This window comes from Condylura cristata, unplaced genomic scaffold (assembly GCF_000260355.1).
Source record: "Condylura cristata isolate star-nosed mole 26May11 unplaced genomic scaffold, ConCri1.0 scaffold00020, whole genome shotgun sequence".
NCBI classification, from domain to species: domain Eukaryota; kingdom Metazoa; phylum Chordata; class Mammalia; order Eulipotyphla; family Talpidae; genus Condylura; species Condylura cristata.
In genome coordinates this window covers 6,164,709-6,189,519 of record NW_004567121.1, presented here as the reverse complement: position 1 = coordinate 6,189,519, position 24,811 = coordinate 6,164,709, and the positions used below count along the sequence as shown (strand labels likewise).

The 24,811-nt window shown below is 39.4% G+C and overlaps 2 protein-coding genes across 2 annotated transcripts in view; both read right to left on the bottom strand.

Annotated features, from left to right (window-relative positions):
* The window catches only part of IL18R1 (interleukin 18 receptor 1), a 38,510-nt gene extending 22,406 nt beyond the window's left edge, over window positions 1–16,104 (bottom strand). Inside the window, exons 1-4 of the mRNA XM_004686016.2 lie at window positions 15,951–16,104; window positions 10,727–10,894; window positions 7,636–7,945; window positions 4,120–4,670 (exon numbers count right to left, since the gene is read on the bottom strand). Coding sequence (XP_004686073.1) covers window positions 4,120–4,670; window positions 7,636–7,945; window positions 10,727–10,894; window positions 15,951–16,104 — 1,183 coding nt within the window. The remainder of the gene's footprint in view (window positions 1–4,119; window positions 4,671–7,635; window positions 7,946–10,726; window positions 10,895–15,950) is intronic.
* Window positions 16,105–16,492: 388 nt separating this feature from the next.
* Window positions 16,493–22,318, bottom strand: IL1RL1 (interleukin 1 receptor-like 1). The gene is made up of 7 exons (XM_004686180.2): window positions 22,086–22,318; window positions 21,406–21,604; window positions 19,956–20,130; window positions 19,699–19,861; window positions 18,522–18,593; window positions 16,964–17,105; window positions 16,493–16,875 (listed from the first exon to the last, which is right to left on the bottom strand). Exons 1-7 carry the CDS (start codon window positions 22,156–22,158, stop codon window positions 16,713–16,715), a joined length of 987 nt encoding a protein of 328 aa, XP_004686237.1. The 5' UTR covers window positions 22,159–22,318; the 3' UTR covers window positions 16,493–16,712.
* Between the last annotated feature and the right edge of the window lie 2,493 nt (window positions 22,319–24,811).

Genomic DNA, 24,811 nt, shown 5'->3' with positions numbered 1-24,811 from the left:
TGTATCTTCTCCCTCTCCTCCTTTTTTAAAAACATTTCTCTGATTCCTAAGGTATAATGCCTATCATAGGACATTTGTAAAATGAAGATTGAAAAGAAAAAAAAAATAGTTTCAACATGTCTAATCCTTTAGTGTGTTTCTACATATTTTATTCTACTTCTATGTTTTCAAATCCTTAAGAAGATGTTTAAGTAATTTTAAATCCTGTAATTTTCACTTACTGAATGAGCCCTTCTCTACATCACAAAAATTTGTTACCATCATTTTAATTGTCATGTGATGTTCCTTCATACAGTTGGCTATATGAAAACTGAAAAGATGTATTTAATAGATAAAAATATATGGCCAACTCCCATATAAGGCAGTAATGGATTGGATTTGGGGGCATGACCTGTATCCATGGCTGGATTTCAATCTTAATTTTCTTCTTTATCAAATGAAAAATAGAGGGCAACTATGTCCCAATTCAATCGATGAAAGGGAATAACAATATTAATTCCCAGAGCTGAAGTGAAGGTCACACCAGTTACTATTGCAGAGTTTGGAGGAAAACGAATATCACGTAAATGTTAGTTAATATTACTTACCTACTTTTCTCGATGTTACAACATGAAAATATAATTTAAGAATGCTTTTTAAACATGATAGTTGCATTATGCCACACCACATCCAGGATGGTGTAATAATTCATGCTCCTTCACACTCAAGATGACATCCTTCTATCACACCCAAGTGAGCGCTGAGCATTCTCATTCTTTACATTTAATTAGGTAGTCAAATAGGGAACACAGCATTACATTACTTTTTTTATCGCATATATTTTAGTATAAATGAGGCAAAATATTAATGATTATTTTTAGCTATTTAATTCTCATTTTTTTTACAAACTTCTTGTTATTCTTTTTGTCCAGTCCTTAGATATTGAGTGTTTTTTCCAGCTTGTTGTAGAGTTTGATTTTTAATTTCTCTCATAGGTCTTTTACTATATGGAAGATATTATAGTTATCCAATCAAATCTGTCATTCTTTACTTACATGATTTTTTTTTATTACCTCTAAAACATTCAGTAGTCAGTGAGATACTTAACAATATATTCCTTATTTTGTGGCTTTATTTTTTTTACAATTAATTTTTAATCTATATTAATTAACATGCTTGGTTGTTATAAAGATATAGTCTAACCTACTTTTCCTAAATAGCTACTATTTCTCTGTAACTGATTAGCTTTACAGTTCATTAATACCTTAGTTGTAATGTCTCAAGTCCCCGACGAGAACTCAGTGGAAAATCTAACTCAGAAAATTTGCCCAAGTGTGAACACATGCACTTGCACACACGCTCACTCTTCTCTATCCCCACCTTGTTTTCTTTTACTATTCACAGTAAACACTGACATTGCTTTTTCATGTATGTTTGCTTGCTTCTTATTTGACAAACTAAATGATGCATAAAATTCACACAGAGTTTGGGCCCAAGGTGATTATCTAATCCACTGTTCCATCTGCATAATCTTCCATCTTTGAAATGCTTCTTAACTCATGACATCTTGAAAAGTATGCTTAAACATCTGATGTGCAGTCTAGGGCACTCGTTCTCACCTGGAACATAAGAAAAAAAAAAAAAACAGTGATGCCTGGGGACCTCCAGACATCTCCTGTACAGTCTGGGCATCTTGATTACTAAAAAATCTTCTAGGTAATTTTAATGTGCAGCCAAGGCAGGAGCATTAACCTAGAGAACCTATTTGTATACTTAAAAATAAATTGAATATAACTTAAATATATATATTTAACAACAATATGGAAGATAATTAATTATGTGTGTATACAGGTATAGGGTAGGTATAGATAGGCATGTATTTATGTTTTACACATATATATATGTATGTATGTATGTATGTATGTATGTATACACACACATATACACACACATACAAATAGCCACAAACTCCCCTAAATCACCCAATAGCATGAAGTTTTCATTAAACAAAAAGTTTCTCTTTCAAATTTGTGTGCTTAAGGTCAAGTCACAAGCTGACAACTCTCTCTCCAAAGTGTATGAACAGTTGTGTCTTGTATTGCCACTCACCTGTCCTTGCTTATAGATCCCACCTGAGCAAAGTGTCCATTCTTCAGAAGATAATGCACAGAACCCCTACCTAAACATCACTTCAGAGCACTTTCTGATAAAAAAGCTAAGATTTGCCCTCCTGGTGGCACAACAGGTTAGGACACAGCACTGCAAGCTGGCGGCAGCAGCTTCAGTGCAAGTTCGATCCTCACCCCAGAGGTGACCAATATGGCACAGCAGACCTTGCCTGCCCCACCAGTGGCTCTGCTCAGCAGTGTACTTCATCAGTCTGCCTGTTCTGCTCCCCACTCTGTCTCTGGTGAAGCCTCTCACAGCCCCTGGACCTCTGACCTGTACCTCAGTTCTGTATGCATAAATAAATAAATCTTAAAAAAAAAAAAAGCTGCAATCATATTTAAAAAAAAAAGCTGAGATTTGACAGGTGAAATGGTAAGTTGCAGATTACAGGGAGCTACGCTGACTCTCATATAACTAGATGTCAATTGCCGCATTCTCACTAGCAACACAAGTTTGAGTATCTTCTAAGGTTAAACTTCCTTGACGAAAATTGTTAACACCAGTGATTTTTAAAATAGCATTCTCTACAATATTCAATATATAAGTATTTTACTCAGATGTTGAGAAGATAAAACAAATATGCACACATCAAGGGGAAAAAAGAATTGGTATTGAGTTAGGTTTCTCAAGAGCAATGCCAGGAAAGTCATTTCCATCTCACAATCCTTGTCAGGCAAGTAGAGTTGCTGTTTCCCTCACGAGGTACTTCCCAGGGCCACGGACGTGGGCACTGGCTCTGCTACCTGGGCGACACTCCCCACACAGCTGCTGGTTCCCACCACCCTTGGGTTGACAGCTGCCTTCTCAGGGAAACTGTCCACCTGCTCCTGTCCTGAAACCCTCACAAACCCAGTCTCCCCCCACCCAAATTTGCAGTCTCCCAACCCATTAAAGGTCCTTAGGCTGAAAAGTGTGCCCAGCAACCAGTTTTGAGTGGCATCAAGTGGGAGTTAGCTAACCTCTCATAATGGCGCAAGAAAAGAGCAAAATTACAGTAGTCACAGTGTCCACATAGGTCTGATCACTTCAATTCACCCTACTAGGTGTTCAAACATCTAGAGACACCCCAAATTAAAGACAAGTTGGATTTAGGAATGTAGTAGCTGTATGCTCCTGTGTAAATTGCTAACCATCTCTGTGCTCAAGTAATGCCTACCTCAATCAGCCTATAGCCCATCATCATCATCATCATCATCATCATCATCATCATACATCTAAATAATAATTAATAATCAAACATCTAAAAGTTATCTACAGCATCAGAGTCACTGCTTAGTACATGAAAATGTCACTTAACTTAGCTATGTTCACTTTTCCAGGAAAAAATTGCGAATATCTAAAACTAAAGACTACGGAGTCTATCCGTATAAGTACATACAAATGTATGTATACATATTACACATACAGCATATAATTACGCTTTAGCGTACATACATACTTAACATTTTAAAATTATATATATTGACACATACGAACAGGTGTCCATAATAACATACTTGGCTGATGTTTCAGAATCCCTGCCACTGATGCTGGGTTGCCCCATACAGAGAGGAGGTGTGAGGAGAATAGAGAATGCAATGGCAACAGAGTAGCAAGCGCCTGTCCTTACCTTCAGATGGCTGTTCCAGGCTGGGACAGGGACTGGACGGTTTCTTCCTTCACAGAGGAGGCAGCTCAGAAACCAGAAACAGCAGGGCACTGCCTCCCTAGGATTGTATAACTAGAAATGGAAGTGTGGAGTCACAAGTGGGCCGGCAGTGTGACTAAAGAGACAGGGCAACTAGAGAAGATTGGTTTAAAAAAAGGAAGGAAAAGCAGAAAAAGAAAGGAAAAGGAAAAGAGTCTCCCAGCTGGCAGAGGCTGCTGGTGGCACTCTGTTTCTAGGTGGGGGATGGCTGGGCGTCTCGCAGCAGGCTAGGGTGTGGGCCCCTCCTCCACCTGCGCGCCCCACCCGCGAGTTCCTGCACCTACTCCAGCATCCTGGCAGTTGCACGCAGAAAAATCGCCGGTTCTCACCAACTGGTACCCGGTGCGGCGCGGTCTGCTCCTTGTCAGAAGATGCTCTGATCTGGGGTGCTTCTCTTGGGCGGCTGTTCCAGGTCGGGCATTGCTCCCAGTCTGGGAGTGCTCCTGGGAGGTGGAGGCGGCAATCCCAGTCTGAGCTTCTAGGTGGGGGAGGGCCAGGCGCGTCCGGCAGCAGGCTAGGGTGTGGGCTCCTCCTCCACTTGCGCTCCCCACCTGCGAGTTCCCGCAAATACTCGATCTTCCTGGCAGCTGCGCGCAGAAAAATCGCCGGTTCTCGCCAACTGGTACCCGGTGGGGGGCGGAGCCACGGCTCCCGGAGCATTGGGTTGGTGAATAAGTCCACTAACCGCTGGACCTGGAGGTGACACGCCTGTGCACCCTTCAGGTCATCGAGGGCAGCACAGCGGTGAAAGGAGGTGGGGGTCGGGGGTTGGGGTGGGGGGTAATCCAGTGTCCCCGCACAGAGGCCGCCGGCGTCTGCGCTTAAGAGAAGGCAGCTGAGTTGGCCCGAAGCGCAGAGTCCCAAACACCCGGGAGAACCAGGGAGGTGAAGCAAAGGTGAGGAGTGGTGACTGTCTCAAGCACTCGTGCTTGTGCCTAGGAATTCTGTTTAATCTGAGGAATGGGAGGAGTTCTCTGTTGAAAGGTAGTGCTGAATTGAACTTTTAAAATGTTTAGAAAAAAAGGAGAACGGGTTTGTGAATTTTATAGTGTGGTAGAAACCAAGATAACTAAAACATGGAAATAACCTCCGTGTGCACTATAGATTGCATAAAGAAGATGTGGTATATATATAAAATGGAAAACATTCAGAAAATGTACATGTTTATTGAATACTCAAAGGAGCGTATAGTATAGATTATTAAAGTATATTTTAAAATACAAAATATGAAATAAACCCAAAACAAAAGTAATAATATTCATAAGGAACAAAGGAAGAGATTACTATAAAATCCATTAATAATGTCCTATATATTTGTTATAGAAAGATCCCACTTGTGGATTTGTACTTTCAAGTAGATATGTACAGAGCGAAATAAATTCAGTTCCAAAATTCCTTAAACCCATAATCAAAGGTACGTCTGTCATCCTTGGTGGTTGTAGAAGTACAAGTGAAACACTTTTTGCTCATTAATTGAACTCTTACTTGGTCCAAATAATTTTTTCTTATTTGATTAATACATAAATCCAAATAATTATTATTTGGAATGATTATTATTTGTTTTTATTATACCTATTCCACCCAAGGAAACTAACTAGACTTTGGAGAACTTAAATAACTCGCTCATGGTCACACAAACTTGCTGATTCCAAATTCTGTGTATACAATCAACTCTGCTACTTCTTTTTCAGTGGCTAATTTTTTAGTAATGCAATAAAATTTGATGGCAACACATACAAGTGCAATACTCTACATGGGCAACATAACCAGATTTAGCAAATAAAAATGCAGGACCCCTAGTTAATTTTAAATTTCAGAAGTTCATTTCAAAATTCATTCTGTGATTTCAGCTTTTAACTGATACATTTTATTCAGCAACCCTGAAATGCGGGAAGTATAGATTTCAATTAGAAGGTTATCATAGGAATTGTGAGGTGTCAGTGGTAGTGAGTTCAAAGTCATACACCCCATTGAGAGTCCAAAATGACATTTTCTTTTGCCAGTTAAATATGGAATCATGGGCTTATTAAACAACTGAATTGGGATCTCCATTCACTTGCAAAACCCAAAATTCCAGGACTCCCTGTCTAAAAAGCTGCTACTGAGCTGTTGATCCCCTGACTGGCTCTGTGGCCCCTGGGATCATGTGGCATGCTTCTGAAAACTGAAGGGTGACATTGACTGTAACTTGACTATAATTTGGTCAACTCAGTTCTGCCAAAACATTCTACTTATTCCACAGAAATATTACAGAACTAGGGTGGGTAGAGTACACTGGACTATGGTGATGGCACACGGGTGACTTGGTGGTGGGAAACGCATGGGGATTACTGCTGAGATGAAAAAATGCACAAAATGAAGAATGATGTAAAAAATTTTAAATATAATAAAAAAATGTTTCAACAGTTTCTCAACTTAGAGTTTTTATATTCTGCTGTAGTCCTTGCAGCTCTTTATATTTTGACTTTATATTAGACTGCTTTTTAAATTGGACCAGCATAAATATGCAACAGTAAAGTTCTAGGCCTCTGAGCTCTTGCACAACCATGAGATGAAACACTGTGACTATTTTAAAATGTAAATCACATGCCCAGTGCTTTTATTATCTAGTCATTGAAAAAACTACAAAGTCGATTTACTGTGGTAGTAGAATAAATGTTAAGTTTGAGTTAACGTTTTTTTTAATAGAGATAATCATCTGTTTAAAAACCAGTATCTTAGGGTGCTGGGAATCAGTTCCATTGCCTTCTTTGATCCATTCTACTTTTCTGCAACATCACTTTATCATTTTTATTGTAAGAAAAATATTTCTAAGCAATGAAAACACAGCTGTCCATTTCAGCTTTCAGTCAAATACTAAGGAAGAAATTTATTCTGCATAGTTAGGTCAGGTTGGTCACATCTATACTCAGCATGGGCAGACTTTTTTTTCTTGTCGTTATTCTCTAAACAATGCCATATAATCACCACTTGCATAACATCCACATTGTATTAGTATTATAAGTGACATATAGGTGATTCAAAGTATATAGGAGAGCAGGCATACACAGTATAAAAACAGTACATAATTTTATATAAGAGAACAGAGCACCCGCAGATTTTGGTACCTGCAGGAATGGGACTCATGGAACCGTCCTTCACAAATACTGAAGGGTGACTGGATATGAAGAACTTTGGAACTGAAAACTATTAACTTTGTAGTAGCAGTTAGGATTAGACAGACTTCTACACAATCGGCAATATTGAGATGATAAAACTAAGCACCCAGACACATAAGAGATTAAATCCTGGCATATTAGGAGCAAGGATTACTACTGATGTGCTACCTGGAGGACTCTCCTTGAGGAAAATTCTTCCAGATTACAAGGGGGAAAAAAAAACTAAAATTTTTAGCTTGATGTTAAAAATATGGAATGATGAGGAATGAAGAGAAAATAAGAAGAGAAAGAGAAAAAGAGGACAATGGAAGGACCCTATACCACAATGGAGAAAGACAGCAGAGGGAAGTAAATGAGGAGTGAGAAAGTAGATTGAGGCGTCAACATTGGGCACATCTTGCACTTAACTCAGAATCAGGAAACCAGAAGGGATGCCACTAGAAGAATTGAGAAACCAAGACCTTTGACATTCTTACTTCTCTACCCCAGATTCCAGCTGGTAGCTGAACTCAGCAAAAAAGAGTTCAGATCCACAAATCTGGTACCTTCACACATTAGAGCCAGCACTGGTGCTGCTGGTCACTCAGGGAACCAAGATTGGACATCTTTGGGGGAAGTTTGGTGGGCATAGGCATGTGGTACCTCACTTGCTTCCAGAATTTGGAATTCAGGGAACTTTTGCCAGTGAAGTGGGCTTCGCTCCACTTGATGGTCCCCTGCACTTTCAGTAGGTGCTTCAGGGAATCTTGAAGCTCCTCCAGCTGCAGTCCACCTGGCTCACTCAGAGCCTCCATTTCAATAAGAATCACCTTGGAGTCATTCTGGATGAGGGCGCTGTGTAGAGCTATCTCCTGTTCATAAGCAAACTCCTTGCTGTGCTTGATCTGAGGAGTCAGGATGAAAATGTGGCGCCTGCTCTTCCGGATGTTGCTTTCCACAGCAGTGGCTATGTCTAGAAGTGAAAGAACAGAGAAGGCTTCCTGTTGTCATGTTGACAAGGCTTTGGTCATAAGTGTTCTGGACTCCAGAATATAGATTACTATTGTTACATTCTGGTATGAGATTCTAACACTGATCAGTTTCCTTATTCTAAAGAGAGCTGCACTTTCATAGAGACCCCAGTGCATTTATCTCACCTCCTTTACCAGCCGCTATTGCATCCTACAGCTTTGACTTTTCCATATGGATTAGTCCTAATTAAACAGTCCTTTGAATTGAATGTCATGTAGACACTTTATGGGAGACTAAGCATTCATGTTCATTGGTTATGTTGGTTATGTCTCAGAGAAATGGCTTCCAGGTTTTAGAATATGAAATTGAGCTCTCACATGAAAGGGTACAAACTCAGGAAACTATCTTCCTTAAGGTGATTAAAGTGTCTAGGGATGTCCTGGACCCATCTCTCTCCCAAACCATATCCCCTATAGAATCTTTTTGAGATTAAAAATATCCTTAAAAAAAAAAATTCCTTGCCAAGTGAGTGTTTCTGAAGCACCTACTCCATGGTGATTTCAAATAGCTTCTGAGTGAATTTAGGAAGAACGTGTCAGACGGCCAGTCTTTATAGAAGGAGGTAACAACAGGATTAGCGAAATATAACTATAAATAGAAGAACTCAAGATTTTTCTTAGAGAATGATAGCAAAAAGACTGCTAATTCATGTAGTTTGAAATTAGGAAATGAATGTTAAATAATGCCAGAGCAAGACCTTGTATCAGTCAGGATCTTAGCCTACAACTTGACACACCCACAAGAACTGCCCTCAAAGCGCTCCATGGAAGGACAATGTATAAAGATGTGTATAAACTCTTGCCTTTTGCAGGGTTTGGATGGAGCTGGAAGGGATCATTGTTAGTGGAATAAACCAGAAAGAAAAAGAGAAAATATCAGGTGGTTTTACTCATAGCAGAGCATAAGGGACCACGAAAAAAACAAGCGATTGCAATAAAGGAAACACACACAAAAAAAATGAGTAACTATAAACCAGAGACATTTTATGGGGGTGAAAAGGGGAGTAGGATCAAAACTGTGCTGGGAAGGGTGCACAGGACTATGATGATGGAGCATGGGTGGATTGGTGGTGAGAAATCCACAGGGATTACAACCAAGATGAAAAAATGCACAAAATGAAGAATGATGTAAAAAATTAATAAATACATGAAGTAAACAAGAATAAAAATAAAATAAAAGATGTGGTCAGAGCCAAGGGAAATCAATGAGAGATGGTGCAAATCCTACAATGAGTAATATTAGGAGCCACCACTCATGACAGGTGTGAAGAGGAGGAAGCAGCTGGACAATGCAAGATGCCTGAGGAAGGCCAACCCACAGAGATTGGCCTCCAGGAGAGGGGAGCACATTACACTGTGCTCCCACTCAGAGGACATCCATGTGCCTGCCTTCTGCATATCTCCCAGAGCCTCCTATTGCCAACCTCACTATGGACTAGCAGCCTGGGGAACGATGGAGTCCATCAACATCAGCCACTAAATGGAGTGCAGTATAGACTGGGTTTGAAGAAGCAAATGGAACATAAATCACATGGGAAGAATATACTGCACTGATTGGGTCAAGCACTTTTCTAAGAAAAGTGTGTAGTTGGGTTCAATTCCTTTTTATTTTGATTAAGGAAAATTCAAAAGACAAACCTGAGGGAGAGAAGTGAGAAAACTTTCTAAGTGAAATAATGATAAAACAACACAAGCTTGAGCATTAGAGAGTTCGCTCTCAAATCTTGTCAGGAAAAGGGATAACTAGCAATGAAGCTCATGGACCTAAGGAAGAAGAGATGAACTTTTGGCCAGGCACAGCACATGATGTGATATCAGCAGTCATAAGAGCCCCTATAACTTCTTAGCAGACATCCACTCAACTTGAAAGGAGTGTCATGAACTCACTGCTCTTTATTTATAGTGAGCAGAGCTGGGGAAGAAGGGAGGCTCCAGAGAAGATGGGGATTAGCTTTTCCTGAACTGTACATGTTACAAGTCTCTAAGTCATTGTTAGTCCCTCAGCATTACCCAAATATTCCAATGCACACCAAGCTGACTTGTTGTGCATGGCTTTAAATCAAAAGGCTCTTGAATATTCTCTTTTCAGTAGGAATGGCTTTTTCAATGCACAGTTTCATAAACACTTACTTTTGTGCACTTGCACTTGTGACGTCCCTACCACTTTCACATTCTAGACCTTTGCTAATCTCTGAGGAAGTATTACATGGGGGCGGGGGTCTCAGGTTCTTGATAGAATTGGGGAGAGGGGAAGAGAGAAAAACAAGTACTGAAATGCTGAAATTGTAGCACACCTGTCCAATCTACATGAAATTGACTAGAAATATAAGAAAAAAAAAAGTCGTTCCATTTGTCCTTATGAGAATATAAACTTGCAAATGTTTCACCAAGAACGGAAAACCATGAATCCTTCAGTTTGCAATTCCTCCTTCAGATTTTCTAGAGAGAATGAAGAGAAGGCAGAGTTATTCTAGTGAGAGCCATGGGAAGGAGGAGGATGAGTGCCCTCCATAGCCACACATAAGGAAATCACCAAAACCATTGGGAAGACCTCATGAATAAGTGACAGTGCAGCTGGGAGCAGCAAGGAATTAGTATTTCCTATATCTATTTGTGCTAATAAATAAATGCTTTTTTTTAATCCAGTGCAGGGATAAGACGAGCTATCTCTTCCCCTTCTGCTAAATACAAATTTCTGTTCCTGATGTGAGTTGATAACTTACCTTCTCCAGGAAGCAGATCTCTCCCATATATGCATAGGTTGTAGCCATATTTATTTTCAAGAACATCAGGCAGAATCTGGTGGACAAAGCATTCCACATAACTGGCCCCCTCCAGACAGCTATTGTAGTCCCTTGGGTAGATGACATAGGCATCATAGATCTTTCCATCTGAAAATGAAAGCCAGAAGTACTTTATGACTTAGCTCTAAAAATTCTCATTTGATTTTTATTAAACAATCTCACCAAGTTTGATGATAATTGGTGAATGTATCTCCTCTCTCAAAATATCGTAAGAGTTGAGCCACAATGACAAAAATCTGCTGAATTCAAACATCATCAGAAAATCAGTTTTAATCTTAACACTGGCCTCCTATTTACTGTCTCAGTTCTAGTGATAGAGAACAGGCAGGAGCCAGATCAGTTAGACTGAGCCATATTATCAAGTTTGGTTAATACTCTATTAATAAGTATTTACAGTCATAGATACAGCAGATCACAAATTTATCACTTATTTTTCCCTGGGGAAGTGAAAATGTCAGACTAATCATGGTGTTGGAATTAAGACTGAGTTTACACAAATCAAGCATTTAGACCTGATTTGAGTGGAGCACATGGAAAATCTAACATAAATCTGCCTCCTATTTAGCAGGGAAGCTGTCATGTGTGCATACTTACGCACATAACTAGGAATCTAGAGAACAGCATTTCTGATAAAATACAGCTGCATTCTAGTGGATCTTTCTATACTATTCACAGTTGAAAAACAGAAACAATTTTGTTTATCTTTTGAACTCCATAAAAATTTTCCAAACTATTCAAATCTTTTTGAACTTAGGGCACATTATGCTATTCTCCCACTTGGGAGGAATTTGAGTTGGTAAGATGACTCTCAGAACTACTGGAAGTGATAACAGGAATCGGTCAATGGACTCTGAGTAAATTCAAAAAGACTAATGATAATACACTAGCAATCAAAAGAGAATCTGGGTTTAATAGCAGTGCTGTTAAGAAACAAATAGACAAATAACAAATGGACATTTTGGAATCTTTACTTTTGAAGAACTTGAAACTTGTCACTTACCATTCCTAGTTTTGTAAGGACTAATTATGTCTCTCCAGAGAAGAATAATCTCAATCCAGAACAATTTTAGCATTATCATCAAGATATTGATTAGCATTAACAATATGCTAAATCCTATAAGTATGTAGTAGATGTTTTGATGATCAACTATTCAAAAGATAGGAGGAGAAAAAATACCATTATAGTTACTAAAACAAGGTAAAATAAACAAACATGTATATGCTACTTTCTACTGGAAAGCCAGAGATTCATACAAGAAATGCCTACTTTTCATAGCTGCTTTAAGATTTCATGAATTTTTTTTTTTAAGATTTATTTATTTATTTGTGCATACAGAACTGGGGTACAGGCCAGAGGCTCAGGGGCGGTGAGAGGCTTCACCAGAGACAGAGTGGGGAACAGAACAGACAGATCGACAAAGTACACTGCTGAGGGGAGCAGCGGGTGGGTCAGGAGAGGTCTGCCACACCATGTGGTCACTTCCAGGGCAGGCGGGAATCGAACTCATGCAGAAGCGGCTTTATATTCTCAGTGCTGTGCTTTAACCCGCTGCGCCACCAGGAAGGGCCAAGATTTCATGAATTTTTTGGCCCTCCCTGGTGGCGCAGCGGGTTAAAGCACAGCACTAAGAAGCTTAAGCCACTTCCCCATGAGTTCAGTTCCCGCTTGCCCCAGAGGAGCTCTACATGGCGTGGCAGACCTCTCCTGACCTGCCCGCTGCTCCCCTCAGCAGTGTACTTCATTGATCTGCCTGTTCTGCTCCCCACTCTGTCTCTGGTGAATCCTCTCACTCTCCACATCTCTGGCCTGTACCCCAGTTCTATATGAATAAATAAATAAATCTTAAAAAAAAAAAAGATTTCATGAATTTTCATGACTACTTTAAAAATCAGTTAATGAAGCCCCTCTTTTGTGCAAGGAAGGAGACTAGACATTACAGGGGATTCTGAAAGCAAAAGAGACAGAGACACATATAAATTTGAGCTGGGAGACAAAAACATAACTTTGAATGGCAGAGGTGTTTAGAAGCCATGTTTACTCCATGGTAGACCATGCGAGGAAGCCTTCCTATGCAAAGAAGGAGGATTCAGAGAACAGCCAAAAAAGAAGTGTAGTCCTGGTAGGTAAGGATGCTGTGAGCTGAAGGGCAGAGACAGCAGTGTGTATTCTGAGGAACTGGAGTCATCCAATTTGTGGACTACAGGATTAAAGAAGTAGGTTAGGCCTGTGTTCTGATCAGGCTGAAGATCCAACTAAGGTATAATTTCCTTTATCCTGAAGGTCATTGGGCCTTTGAAAAAATATTGAATGGGGTTTTAACAATGAAGGCAGTTTTCAAGCAAGGTTAATCTGATGGTTGTGGATGTGTTTCTTTAGGAAGAGAGAGTGGGTAATAGGTATTGATGGAACAGGATAGTTCTGTGGTACTTGGGTGAGAGATGAGAAGAGTTCAAACTTGTGTACAAATGAGTACAGGATGGACAGACCAGGTGTCAGGGGCAATAAGGAGAAAGATTCAACAGATTTTAGGGACTTACTGCACTGGTGTTTGATGAGATAGAAAAGCAGGGAAAGAAATGTGAGCTTTTATGCCTTGAAGTGATACTTGAAAACGTCAAATTATTGCTTCTAGGTCCTATGAGTACTCTTATTTCTCTTATAGTGTTGTCTAGCTATCATAACATGTTCCTATGCTTATTGCTTTGCAAAATACATGTGCAAGATGATGCCCATCTTCAAGGACTTGTAAAAGATATATATAATTTGAACATAAGAGCTGTGCTCATTAGTAGTATTTTTGACTCTTACTTCCCTCTTTAGAGTTGTTAACTGCCCTATCTTGTAAGTACTCTTTAGAGATGAATGTGAGAACAATCTATGATAGGATTTCACTATATAATTCTCTTGTTGTTTTCATCTGAAATCTCAAAGCATGGGATTCCGGTTTGGGAAGAGGAAACAAATGGCCTATATGTGCAAATTCCTTCACCTCGCACCTTGGGATCAAAAATGACAAGGTGAAGTGATTCAAAGAAAATTGGCAGAGTTCATTTTCTGTGCTGTCATTAGTGTAATGATAATCACTTCAGTGGGATTTCTGTGGGATTCCTCTCCAGTTCATTCTTTCTGTAATTCTTACCTAGTCACATGGGAAGCACCTACATTTCCTGTGGAGATTGTTGTAAAGGAATGATGCATGCAACTGACTTTTCCAACTGGAGAAACGCAGTTAGTACAAGACATGAAAGAAAATTGAATTTCAAGATCTTCTGAAATGTTAAAGACTTTATAAATGTATAAATAGGTATGTGAAAACTACATACTCTCAGTAAGTGCTTAAACCAGAAAAGGCTGCCTGTGTGTTTGAGTTCTGGCACTCTCAATGTACTACCTTCTCTCTCTAAGCCATCAAGACAATAAGATGATAGTAACAGCCTCTTCCTCATGTGTATTGATAAAAATAAATGAGAAATTTAGTTATTTCCTGGTATATAGGAAACAATGAATAACTGTATTATTATTATGAATATCAAATATTTATTTAATAATATGTGGGGAATAAGCTTTTGCTTTTAAAACTCATAACAATGCTGTAACTTCATTTATTCTATGATTAGAAATAAGGGAATTCATTGTGACCATTCAATAGTGATAGCAAAAATTTTTAATTTATACAGTTGTTGAAGCAGAATATAACCATTTTGACTCAAAGGAAAACAGGTGAAAGGTAGTAGATAAAATAATGTAGAGGGAAGAATACACCAAGTGCATGTAACATAAAAAAAATTTCAATACAAAGGTGACCAGAGAACATTTATAAAATCACAGCATAAGCAAACCATGGGGATAAGAATGCAATGGCAGTGCTGATGGAGAGTACGTCCCCTAATTTGGGGATCCACCACCTCTACAAATATGCCTATCACAGCATCTTAGCTGGTTCCACATGTCCTGGTATCACAGTTACGACAGTCAGACATTTGACAGCCCACTGAACAAGAGAGCAGCTAGAATACAATGATTCTGTTTATTTGAGAAATATATTTACAGATCAGTGGTTAAAGTTGAAATGAAGACAAGAAAGTTCCCAAACACCACCTCAGACAGGACTTGGGGTAAGAGATGAGAAGGACTTGGGGTAAGAAGGGATTAGACTTGTGTACTAATCAGCAGTGGGCGAGGGTCAGGGGCACTAGGCGAGTGCCTGCAGGTGATCAGTCTATTCCACATTCCCCATGTGTTCTCATCATGGTGTGCCTGTGTGTTTATCCAAATTGATCCAGCTAGACTGTGCTTAAGGTAGTAAACTAAGAGTTGAACTCTCCCTTTAGTTATTTGGCAAACACCTTCAGTAATACTGACTTAGCTGTAGATGGAATCATAACAACCAAAATAGCTTGTTTTGCTCTCTGTCCTTTTATATGCAATTAACTGCTTCATTGGACACACAGGGTGTCCTTGTTGGAAATGCAGTCAAGTTGGAAATCAACAGGTGCTGAGGAAGGAAGGATTTGTAAAACTACTTTGCTGACATTACTACATTCAGTGACCTCCCACGGGTGGGAGGAAGAAGCAACTGCCATGTGTGCCCTCACTGACTTGGTTCACACCACCTGGAGAGGGGTGGCATGAGAAGCATAACAGGTTTAGATTCTCTGCAACACGTACTCTCGCTGCCAAGATCCAAGACTGACACTCTCCCCACCCTGCCTTCCTATGCACCGATAAATTGTGACAGAGAATTCGACATTTTGAAAAATGATGTAAAGTGTCTGAAATGAATCCACTGAAGAATATTCATTTTCACATTTTCTCTGGAACTATAGTTCATTGCATTGAATTATAGTAAAGGCAATAAACGCATATTAAATTCAGATAGAACTATCAAAAACCTCTAAATAGCTTGGCCTTTCCACTTGTGGGGAGTTGTTCAACTTAATAAACATAAACATAAATTGTTGTAAAACTAAGCCTTATATAGCTAGAAAAGAGAAATATATAAAAATAGTTCTCCTTGATAACTTTGGTGTACATTTATTTATTTATTTAACAGATATTTACTGGAAACATGTGAGGTGTCTGAATTACAGACTGAGGACACAAAGGTAGATAAGAAGCCACCCCTGCCCTCAGGGAGCTTACAGCACGCTGAGTAGACTCGACTCTCAAACAGATTTTTGGGAGTGTGCTGAGTGGTGTGTGGTGACTCTGTGTGGTAACATCGTCGGATTGCTAACTGGTACTCCAGGAAGGCTACTCGGAAAAGGTGGTGCCTGAGTTGTAGGTTGAATAACATGTAATAAAGACGGGAACTGAGCTACCAGAATTCTCATATTCTAAAGTAGCAGCTAAGATTTTCCTATTGGACCAGGCAATTGTTCAATACTTCACCTTTCCATCCACTTTGCTGGCTCTCTACAAAAATGTTGCTTATGACAAAAAAATGATAAAACCAACTTGTTTATATCTTGCTATAAAGGAGATAAAAGTTAACAAAATAACATGTTCACCCATTTACTGTTGGCATGTTTTCTTCCACATACAATGAGACAATGAGAGCTAATGAAGTCAGAAAGCAGAAGGTGACCAAGGAGGCAGTTAGGTGTTGAAGAGGAACCCCCACAGGTGGGGAGGAGGAGGGGCAGAAGGAGGACTGGGGGGGGAGCGGGATGTCCTGGGGCTGGGTGAGTGGGTAAGGGGTGGGGAAGGACAGGGAAGGGGGAAGTAAAGCAGCAGTGAGGCAACCAGGCCAACAGAAACTTTCTGTGAGCTTACTGCTTGGTCAGCTTCCCAAGAAGAAAAAAGCACTGCAGGAAGGAGATGGGTCCCTTTGTTGTCTTGAGGGCTCCCCACATTGTTCTCTAAGACTTAATAGTTGATAGAGCAAGTCACATGACCAAAGTCTCAGAAACAATCCTTACTTGGATTTTTTCTCCTTAGCCTGATGTTGTGCTTCCTCAGGCCATGCAAATTCATGGCCAAACATTCAAATTTCTGTAATAAATCCTCTTCTTTCACATCAGTTATTATTAAAACGGTGCTTATACAAGTCAGGTTGTTGCTAGAACTGAAAAAGCAACTTGTTACTCTGAAAACATACTTTGCATTTGCAAATTGTGAGGGGAGGAGGATGTTTTAATTTCAATATAAAATACCTTTGGTTTTGCTCTTTCTTCTCTTGAAATCTGGCTTCACCAGAGTCTCCAACTACTCTTTCATTAACCGACCACCGAACATTCATCACAAATTGAGGGCCTTTCCCAAAGCAAGCAGAGCAAGTTATGTTTACTGTTCTTCCTGGATGAGAAATTAAAAAAAAAAAAATCATCAATGAAGTCAAATTCTGCAAATAGTATTTAATATGAGAAAAAGCTGTTGCATATCCAGGTTATGTCATGACTGATTTTTCAGTCTCCTTTTTCATTGTTGGCCCATTCATCTTCCTGTGCACTCACTGAAGAGGTAAATGATTCTGGTTTCAACAACCTCACATTAAAATAGAGTCTTTGTAGCTAAAATTAAACTTTACCTGACACTGCCATAATCACAGAACTGAAAACCTAAGCTTTGGGAGAGTAGGCCCATTAGGACTGACCTGTAACTCACTGTTCTTAGCATGTAAAACAAGTCCTCTCATGGCCTGGTCCTGGCCAGGCCCATCTGTAGACATTAACCTCAAGTCAAGTACCAGATCTCCAACTGACTCTTGTTACTCTGAGATACACATTTCATCTTTCTCCTGCTTTGCCCATGTTGCTCACCCTCCTCATCAGTCAATGCTAAGCCAGGCATCACCCCCTCTGTGAAGTCTCCCATACTGTCCTGTCTCCCTGAGACACGCTCCGCGTATCCAACAGATCAAATCCAGGGACACCATTTATGGTATAGCTTGGCGATCTTGCTCTGGGAAATAACTTCCCCCGAGTCCTCCCATTCTACTTAGTCAATCTTCTACCAGAACACGAGAATACCTTGTGTTTTGTTTATAGTTTCATCACCTCCCAAAAGACTCTGAGTTCATTATCCTTTTTCAGGTGTCTAATTGTTAACACAGCTGTGGGCGTGAGTTGTATGTTAATCCTAGTGGGGAGGGAGCAAGACGAAGATGGAATCAGAAAATCTGGGTTCTTGTCCTATCCTTGTTTAGCTAGGCACATCATCGATCTCATGTGAGCCTGTGTAGAGTGCTCTCAAGAATAAAGAGGGTGGCGCTATGGGTTAGAACGCAGCACTGCAAGCTAGCAGCCTCAGTGTGTGATCGATCCCTGACCTGGAAAGTGGCCCACCTGGCGCGGCAGACCTCTCCTGACCCGCCCGCTGCTCCCCTCAGCAGTGTACTTCATCCATCTGCCTGTTCTGCTCCCTGCTCTCTTTCTGGTAAATCCTCTCACCGCCCCTGTACCTCTGGCTTGTACCCCAGTTCTGTATGCAGAAATAAATAAATATTAAAAAACAAAAAAAGAATAAAGTGGGGGGACTAATATCCACCTTTTGTATGCAGTGAGAGAGAAGTAAGGGACCATGAGCTAAAAGTGTAATGCAGATTTAAACTCTGCACATGGCTGGGAGCTCACATCCCTAATTTCAGCAAAAGCCCAGGGCAAGTGTTTCCACACAGGGTATTTGATTGAATCCACAAGATCTGACCACCATAAGGAACCATATAGAAGAATTTTCCAGGTAGTGTTTACAGCATTCTTAAAGCTTCCTTACCAATGTCCACTTCCTGCGTTCCGTTTTGTGGAGGAGCTATAATTACTGGAAACAAAGAAAAGCCTTCTGGATCTGAAAACAAGAATAAAAAAATGAGTATAAATATTAGGAGCATATTGGATGGTTATCAGTACCAAACTTGTATTCTCAGACTTCTATCTTATAGCAGAATTTTTCAAAATTATCCTAATAATGACCTGTGGAAACAAATATACATAGACAGATGCACATGCAAGCAATACTCTCATAATCACCTATGTTGCACTTTGATATTTTCAACTTTCTGTTAAAGTTTTTAAAATGTGCTAATTCAACCCACTACACTGCTGGCAAGACCTAGCAATTTTTAGAAAAGTACAATTTCACAGGATAAACATGACAGTCTAAAGAAGATTTCAAAAGATCTATGAAAATAATAAACGTGTCAGTCCACAGTTCTCCTGCTTCCAGGTTTCTGCCATTGTTACCTATCCCATGGTGAAGCATTAAAAAACCCCAAACAAAATCTTTTTCCCAATATTATTTTGCCCTGAGACATCTGCTACACATATAGGTGTTACTTCATTATATCCACTTATCAATCCAGTGCAAACAATCCCCTACTCTTTATAGATTTAATATACGTGATTATGAAATCTGTGCCCTGTGTCTGGTAGAGAATATAAAGTAAACTTGGGAACAAATCTTTCAGAATTAAGTGGTCTATTTGAAGTCACAATGATGTTGAAAGCTTTGCAAACCAGGACTGCAGAGCTTCTCACTAAGCTGCTAATCATGTTAGTTATATCAGAAGTTAAATTAACTGTTTTTTTCTATTTACAGAATCTCTAACAACAAATTGGGGAAATGAAGGTTAATCTTGTTCGCCAAATAATTGTTTTGCCATTAAAAAGAAAATAAATCAGGATTCAGGTCATGTTATCTTTGAAAAATGAAGTCACAAAAGAGAGAGATAACAGATGTGGTTTTTGATTAGCAGAATAATCACCCTCTAAATTTTTTTAAATCTTGATAACAGGTTAAGAAAATCTTTCTGCGTCAAAGTGGAGACGGTACGAGATAAGATGAAGCAGAAAGAAATAGTGGAGGAGGATGAAATACAAGAAAATCAACCAGAGGTTTGATGCCTCCCATATCTTCCCTCAAATACTGTATTTTGTTGAATTCAGTAACTTACCTTTAACTATGAAGGGTCTGGTTGCTGTCACACTGTAATTAACTCCATTTTCATTATGTACAAATTTACATGTATAATCTCCTGCGTCCCTGCTGGTCACATCTTCAATCACCAGGTAAAATTCATGTGTGTGGTACCTTGATCCTCGAAGAGCTTTGCAATTCTGAAATAAAAATTCCCCCTCCATTATCAGGAATTCTTCACTGCCATCTATTTCATTTGTCATTTTCATCTATTCTCCCCAAATTTCCTTTTACCTTGAACCATTCAATGGGTGCTGTCTTCCAGTTGTAGTTGTTAATCGTAGGACAAGATATTCTGGAATTTTTTTCTGATCCAGATATTTCAACATACATCAGCTCATCTGGAATATGGCAATCTGGTTGTTTTTTATGTATGGTGATATTCATATATCTGGTTTTATTGGAGGTGCTTATGTTAAAATAAGCCAAACAATTTTAAAAAGTTATTTCACATTATAAAACAACTGCATCTAAATCTAATACTTACTTACTATTGTTCTTCTTATTAAAACAACTGAGATATAGTGGTTCTTATTTTAAAAAATCATTGAAATCTAGTTTGAAGTACTTAGGTAGCTTTAAGGTCTAACACAAGCCCTACGGTAACCTGAAAAATGACCCTCTCACCCTTTCTTTTTACACTACAATGCCAAGATTCCAAAGTAGTACAGATAATTATTTATTGAGTTTGCTATGTAACAGTCAAGATGGTAACATTACCTCATTTTATTCTCACAGCAATCCTTTGAAGTGATTTAGTTTTACAAATACTTTAAAGGTAAAGAAATTGACAGAGTAGTAGCTTGTCAGCATTACACAGCAACTAGTGACAGAGCATGAATTTGAAAGAGAAACTTGTCTGACCTCAGAAGCCAGCCCCTAACTGTGCACATCCTGCCTTCTGACGTAATTCAGCTGACACTTTGTGTGTACCAAATAGAGCCCAAAATCAAAACATTTAGCAGTGTATGGTAAAGTAATTTGTGGGCACAAGACCTGATGGAACCAATTTTAGTTTGCCTCTCTAGAGCCCTGGAAACTATTGTTTTGTACCCACTATCAACCTCTTGGACACGCAGCATTTCTCCACTGCTTCTCATACTTGTTCTTACTCCAGCCAAATGTGAGTAATTTTCCTTATTTTTCTTCACCACTAAAATTTTTTTTTTTCTAACTGGACCACAAACTAATCTCTGCAATCATATATACAACTAGTTAGTTCATAGTCACCTAAACTGAAAACTGGTGGTTTTCCTTCAAAATACTCCTTTGTTCAGGCCCTCCTTGGTGGCGCAGCGGGTTAAAGCACAGCACTGAGAAGCTAAAGCCACTTCCGCATGAGTTCGATTCCCGCCTGCCCGGGAGGTGACCACATGGCGTGGCGGACCTCTCCTTACCCGCCCGCTGCTCCACTCAGCAGTGTGCTTCGTCGATCTGCCTGTTCTGCTCCCCACTCTGTCTCTGGTGAAGCCTCTCACCTCCCCGAGCCTCTGGCCTGTACCCCAGTTCTGTATGCATAAATAAATAAATCTTTAAAAAAATAATACTCCTTTGTTCAAATCACTATATAAATCCAGCTGTTCCAGAAAAGTTAGAAGGAGAAGGAAAGTGAAGCCATTGCAGAAGATCAGCTATTAGGGAATAGGAGCAGGCCCGAAGATGATGGTGCCTTCCTGGATCATACCTTCTGACTACGCAAGCGTAAATTCCAGTGTCATTGACTTCTGATGGGAGAAACTTAAGATATTCCCCTGAGGCAAATATACGATTTGTTTTCTCAGTAGTGACCCTTCTATTGGTTTTTGAGTAATACCAATCCACGGGGTATTGAGATGCATCTTGGCTGGGACATTTCACGATTAAAGCCTCATTTTCCAGACCCCCATATGGCCCGACTGCAAATTAAAACAGGATAAATATGACCCTGAACTTGCATACAATAACATTATCACTGCTGGATTTAATTTAGAAATGGAGAATACTTTAACTAAGAAAGAAAAGCAAATGATAAAAATCTTTTGTGAAATGAGTAGCATAGATAAATGAATTCATTTGGAGATGAATCCTACAAAGCAACCATGTGTATTTACACAAATACATTGTCAGCCAACAAAAGCTTAAGATACCTCCTTCATTCATTCATCTTACCAAATTTTAATGCATTGGAATATATAAAACTAAAATTAGGCGACTTTTTATGAAAAATTTGTCTTGATAGATTTGTGGTGAAGAATAACTATAGCACATAACTGAATTTTCCTATTATAATTCAGTCAGAACAACTTGGAGCAAGCAATTTTAAACAAAAGAAATAGTTACTTAATTTATTTTTTTAATTTTTTTTTTTTAAATTTTTAGTTGAAGAGCAATACTTACAAAACAGAGCTGCTTTGGAATGATTAAGAACGATTAGAAATGCCAAGATCCAAAGTGTCATTTTCAGTTTATCAATCAGTTGGCAACTGATTGTTGAGATAACTCAAGCTGGATCCTTGACGTATGATGAAGATGCTCCCTAGGATTGAGAGAGATATGAACCCTGAAATTTATAGTTGGAAAGAGTTGTCAATGACTCTAGTGAAAAATAAATCATACAAAAGAACAAGTGGTAAGTTTAAAGTCATGATTTTTACTTACTCAGTACCTCCCAGGAAAATTGAGCAAACAACAGGTATTTACTATACAAAAATATCTGGAACAGGAAGGGCTAGATACAGTTCATTAATTGATTCCTACTAACGCTAAGGCCACGTAGGCCTCACAAAGATCATGTCTTGTGAATATGTACTAAGACAAGCAAAATACAGAGGACGCAGTGTTCCTGGTTTTGAAAAAAAAAGAAATCAAAACCAGAAAACTCAACAGACCCTAGAAAATACAATACTGTAAATGGTAAACCACAGACATCCACACAGACTGGCAACCACATGTGTGCAGATTTTACTCAGGCACCCCTGGAAATAGTTATCACAAAGTGCCGAGGAGAGTGATGGGTAAAGCACTAGTCAAATCACTGCCATAGATACTACACCACAGCCTCAAAATGGTCTCTGCTTACCTGTCCCCAGGAGTCAACAGACTTTCTAAGACCTATAAAACATAATAGATGTTACTTTTCTTTCAGCAAAAGAATCATTTAGCTATATGTATCTCTTTTCTTAAAAAGTCAGAAGAGGGATGGAACCAACATAGAAATGTGCAAAACCCCTGGTGGCCTAGGGGTGAAGTCTCAGTGTTATCTCTACTATACCTGCATTCAATCCCAGGCCAAGGAGCTACCCACATAGGGCACCGCAGACCTCTCGTATCTCACCCGCTGCTCCCCTTAGCAGTGTGTTTCAGTAAATCAGCCCATTCTGCTCCCCACTCTGCCTCTGGTGAATCCTCTCACCCTCTGAACCTCTGACCTACACTCCAGTCTTTCTATGCAAAAAAAAAAAAAAAGAAAAGAAAAGAAACAAATGGAAGGCTATAAGAATAAACATCATGATCCCTAATATATTTTAAGACAACATACTTCCTTGAAATATGCACATTTAATATATAAAATAATATGCATGAAAAATTTTTATTGTAACTCTAGAGAAATATTTGGTGCTTACCGAAATTGAAGGACAAAAGGGACTGCACTCCCAGCTTTTTAGCTCCTTCCTTGCTGTTTCCCTAAGTCTATACACACACTCTTTTTATATTAAAGGGGAGACACTCAAAGACATCCTGCAATGGAATACTCCACCCACCCTGAAATTTGATTTTTAGCCAAAATTCATGACTTGTGGAAAAGTGCTAGTGCATCATGTACCAAGAATCCTTGACCTTTGTACATAAATATTTAAACATAAGGACAACATCAAATAATTCCTGTAAAGGAAATAACCAAATGATCTCCTGTTTTAGCATCAGCTCCTCAAGCTGACATAACTTTGGTTGTAAATGATCTTGAAATCTTGGGACCTTGAGTCCACCTCCCAGATAGGTTTTTTGGCAGACACTGACTTTGTGGGCTCAGCCCATCTGGACAGCTTGGGGACACAGAGTTCCAAAAGCAAAAATAAGGAACAGCAATGGGAGGGAAGCAAGAGTTTGGGGGGGGGGGCAGAGGGTGCTGTACATGTTCTTTTATGATCCAGAACATGATGCAGTCCCATTCTAAAATAGATCCCCCCTTCATCAGAACTCAGTCCCTATAGCATGCTCAACTTGAATGAAAAAAAAAAAATGTTTTTTTTCTAAGAAGTTCAGAGAAATAAAGGAAGGCTGTAAATAAGAAGTCTACCCTGGGCCTCCCTGGTGGTGCAAGGGGTTAAAGCACAGCACTGTGAAGCTATCCACAGCCACTGCATCACGAGTGCCATCCTTGGACAAGGAGGTGACCAACCACATGGCATGGCAGACCTGTCCTGTCTCACCCACTGCTCCTTTCAGCAGTGTATTTTAGTCAATCTACCTGCTCTATTCCCTACTCTATCTCTGGTAGATCCTCTCACCCCCAGCATCTCTGGCCTACACCTCTTGCATGCATAAATAAATAAATCTTTTTTTTTTTTTTTTAAAAAAAAGAAGTCTAGCTAGGGGGAGTGACAAGGGAGATGATAGCCCCCAACTCTTTGACTCCTTGCAGAACAAATGTTAATTGCAAATTTAGATTCAGCTCTGCATACTTGGCATGACTTTATTGTGAACAAATGCAATTTACTTTTAAATGTCACAGCATCCCAAAAGAATTTAGGGAACTACTTCCAGACCAGCACAATAAAATAGTTATGATAGCTAAAACCATATCTACAACTCAGTCTATGCTACATGCAGTTTTACGGTACTTTTAAGTTACGTGTCTTAACAGCTTCATTCTTACAACTACTCAATAAGCCGGCACTACTCTTATTACCCCTACTTTGCAGATGAACACACTGAAGCACCGAAAGTTTAGGTAACTTGTCTAAGTCACAGACTCCTAAGAGATAGGGCTCGAATTTAAAACTAAGTAGGCTGGTTCCCAAAAAAAGATGCTGAATCTGAGAAACAGGTGAGGCAGGGTAAAAGGAGTTCTAAGTAGATTTTTGAATCCAGTTTGCAATAGCATCTTCACC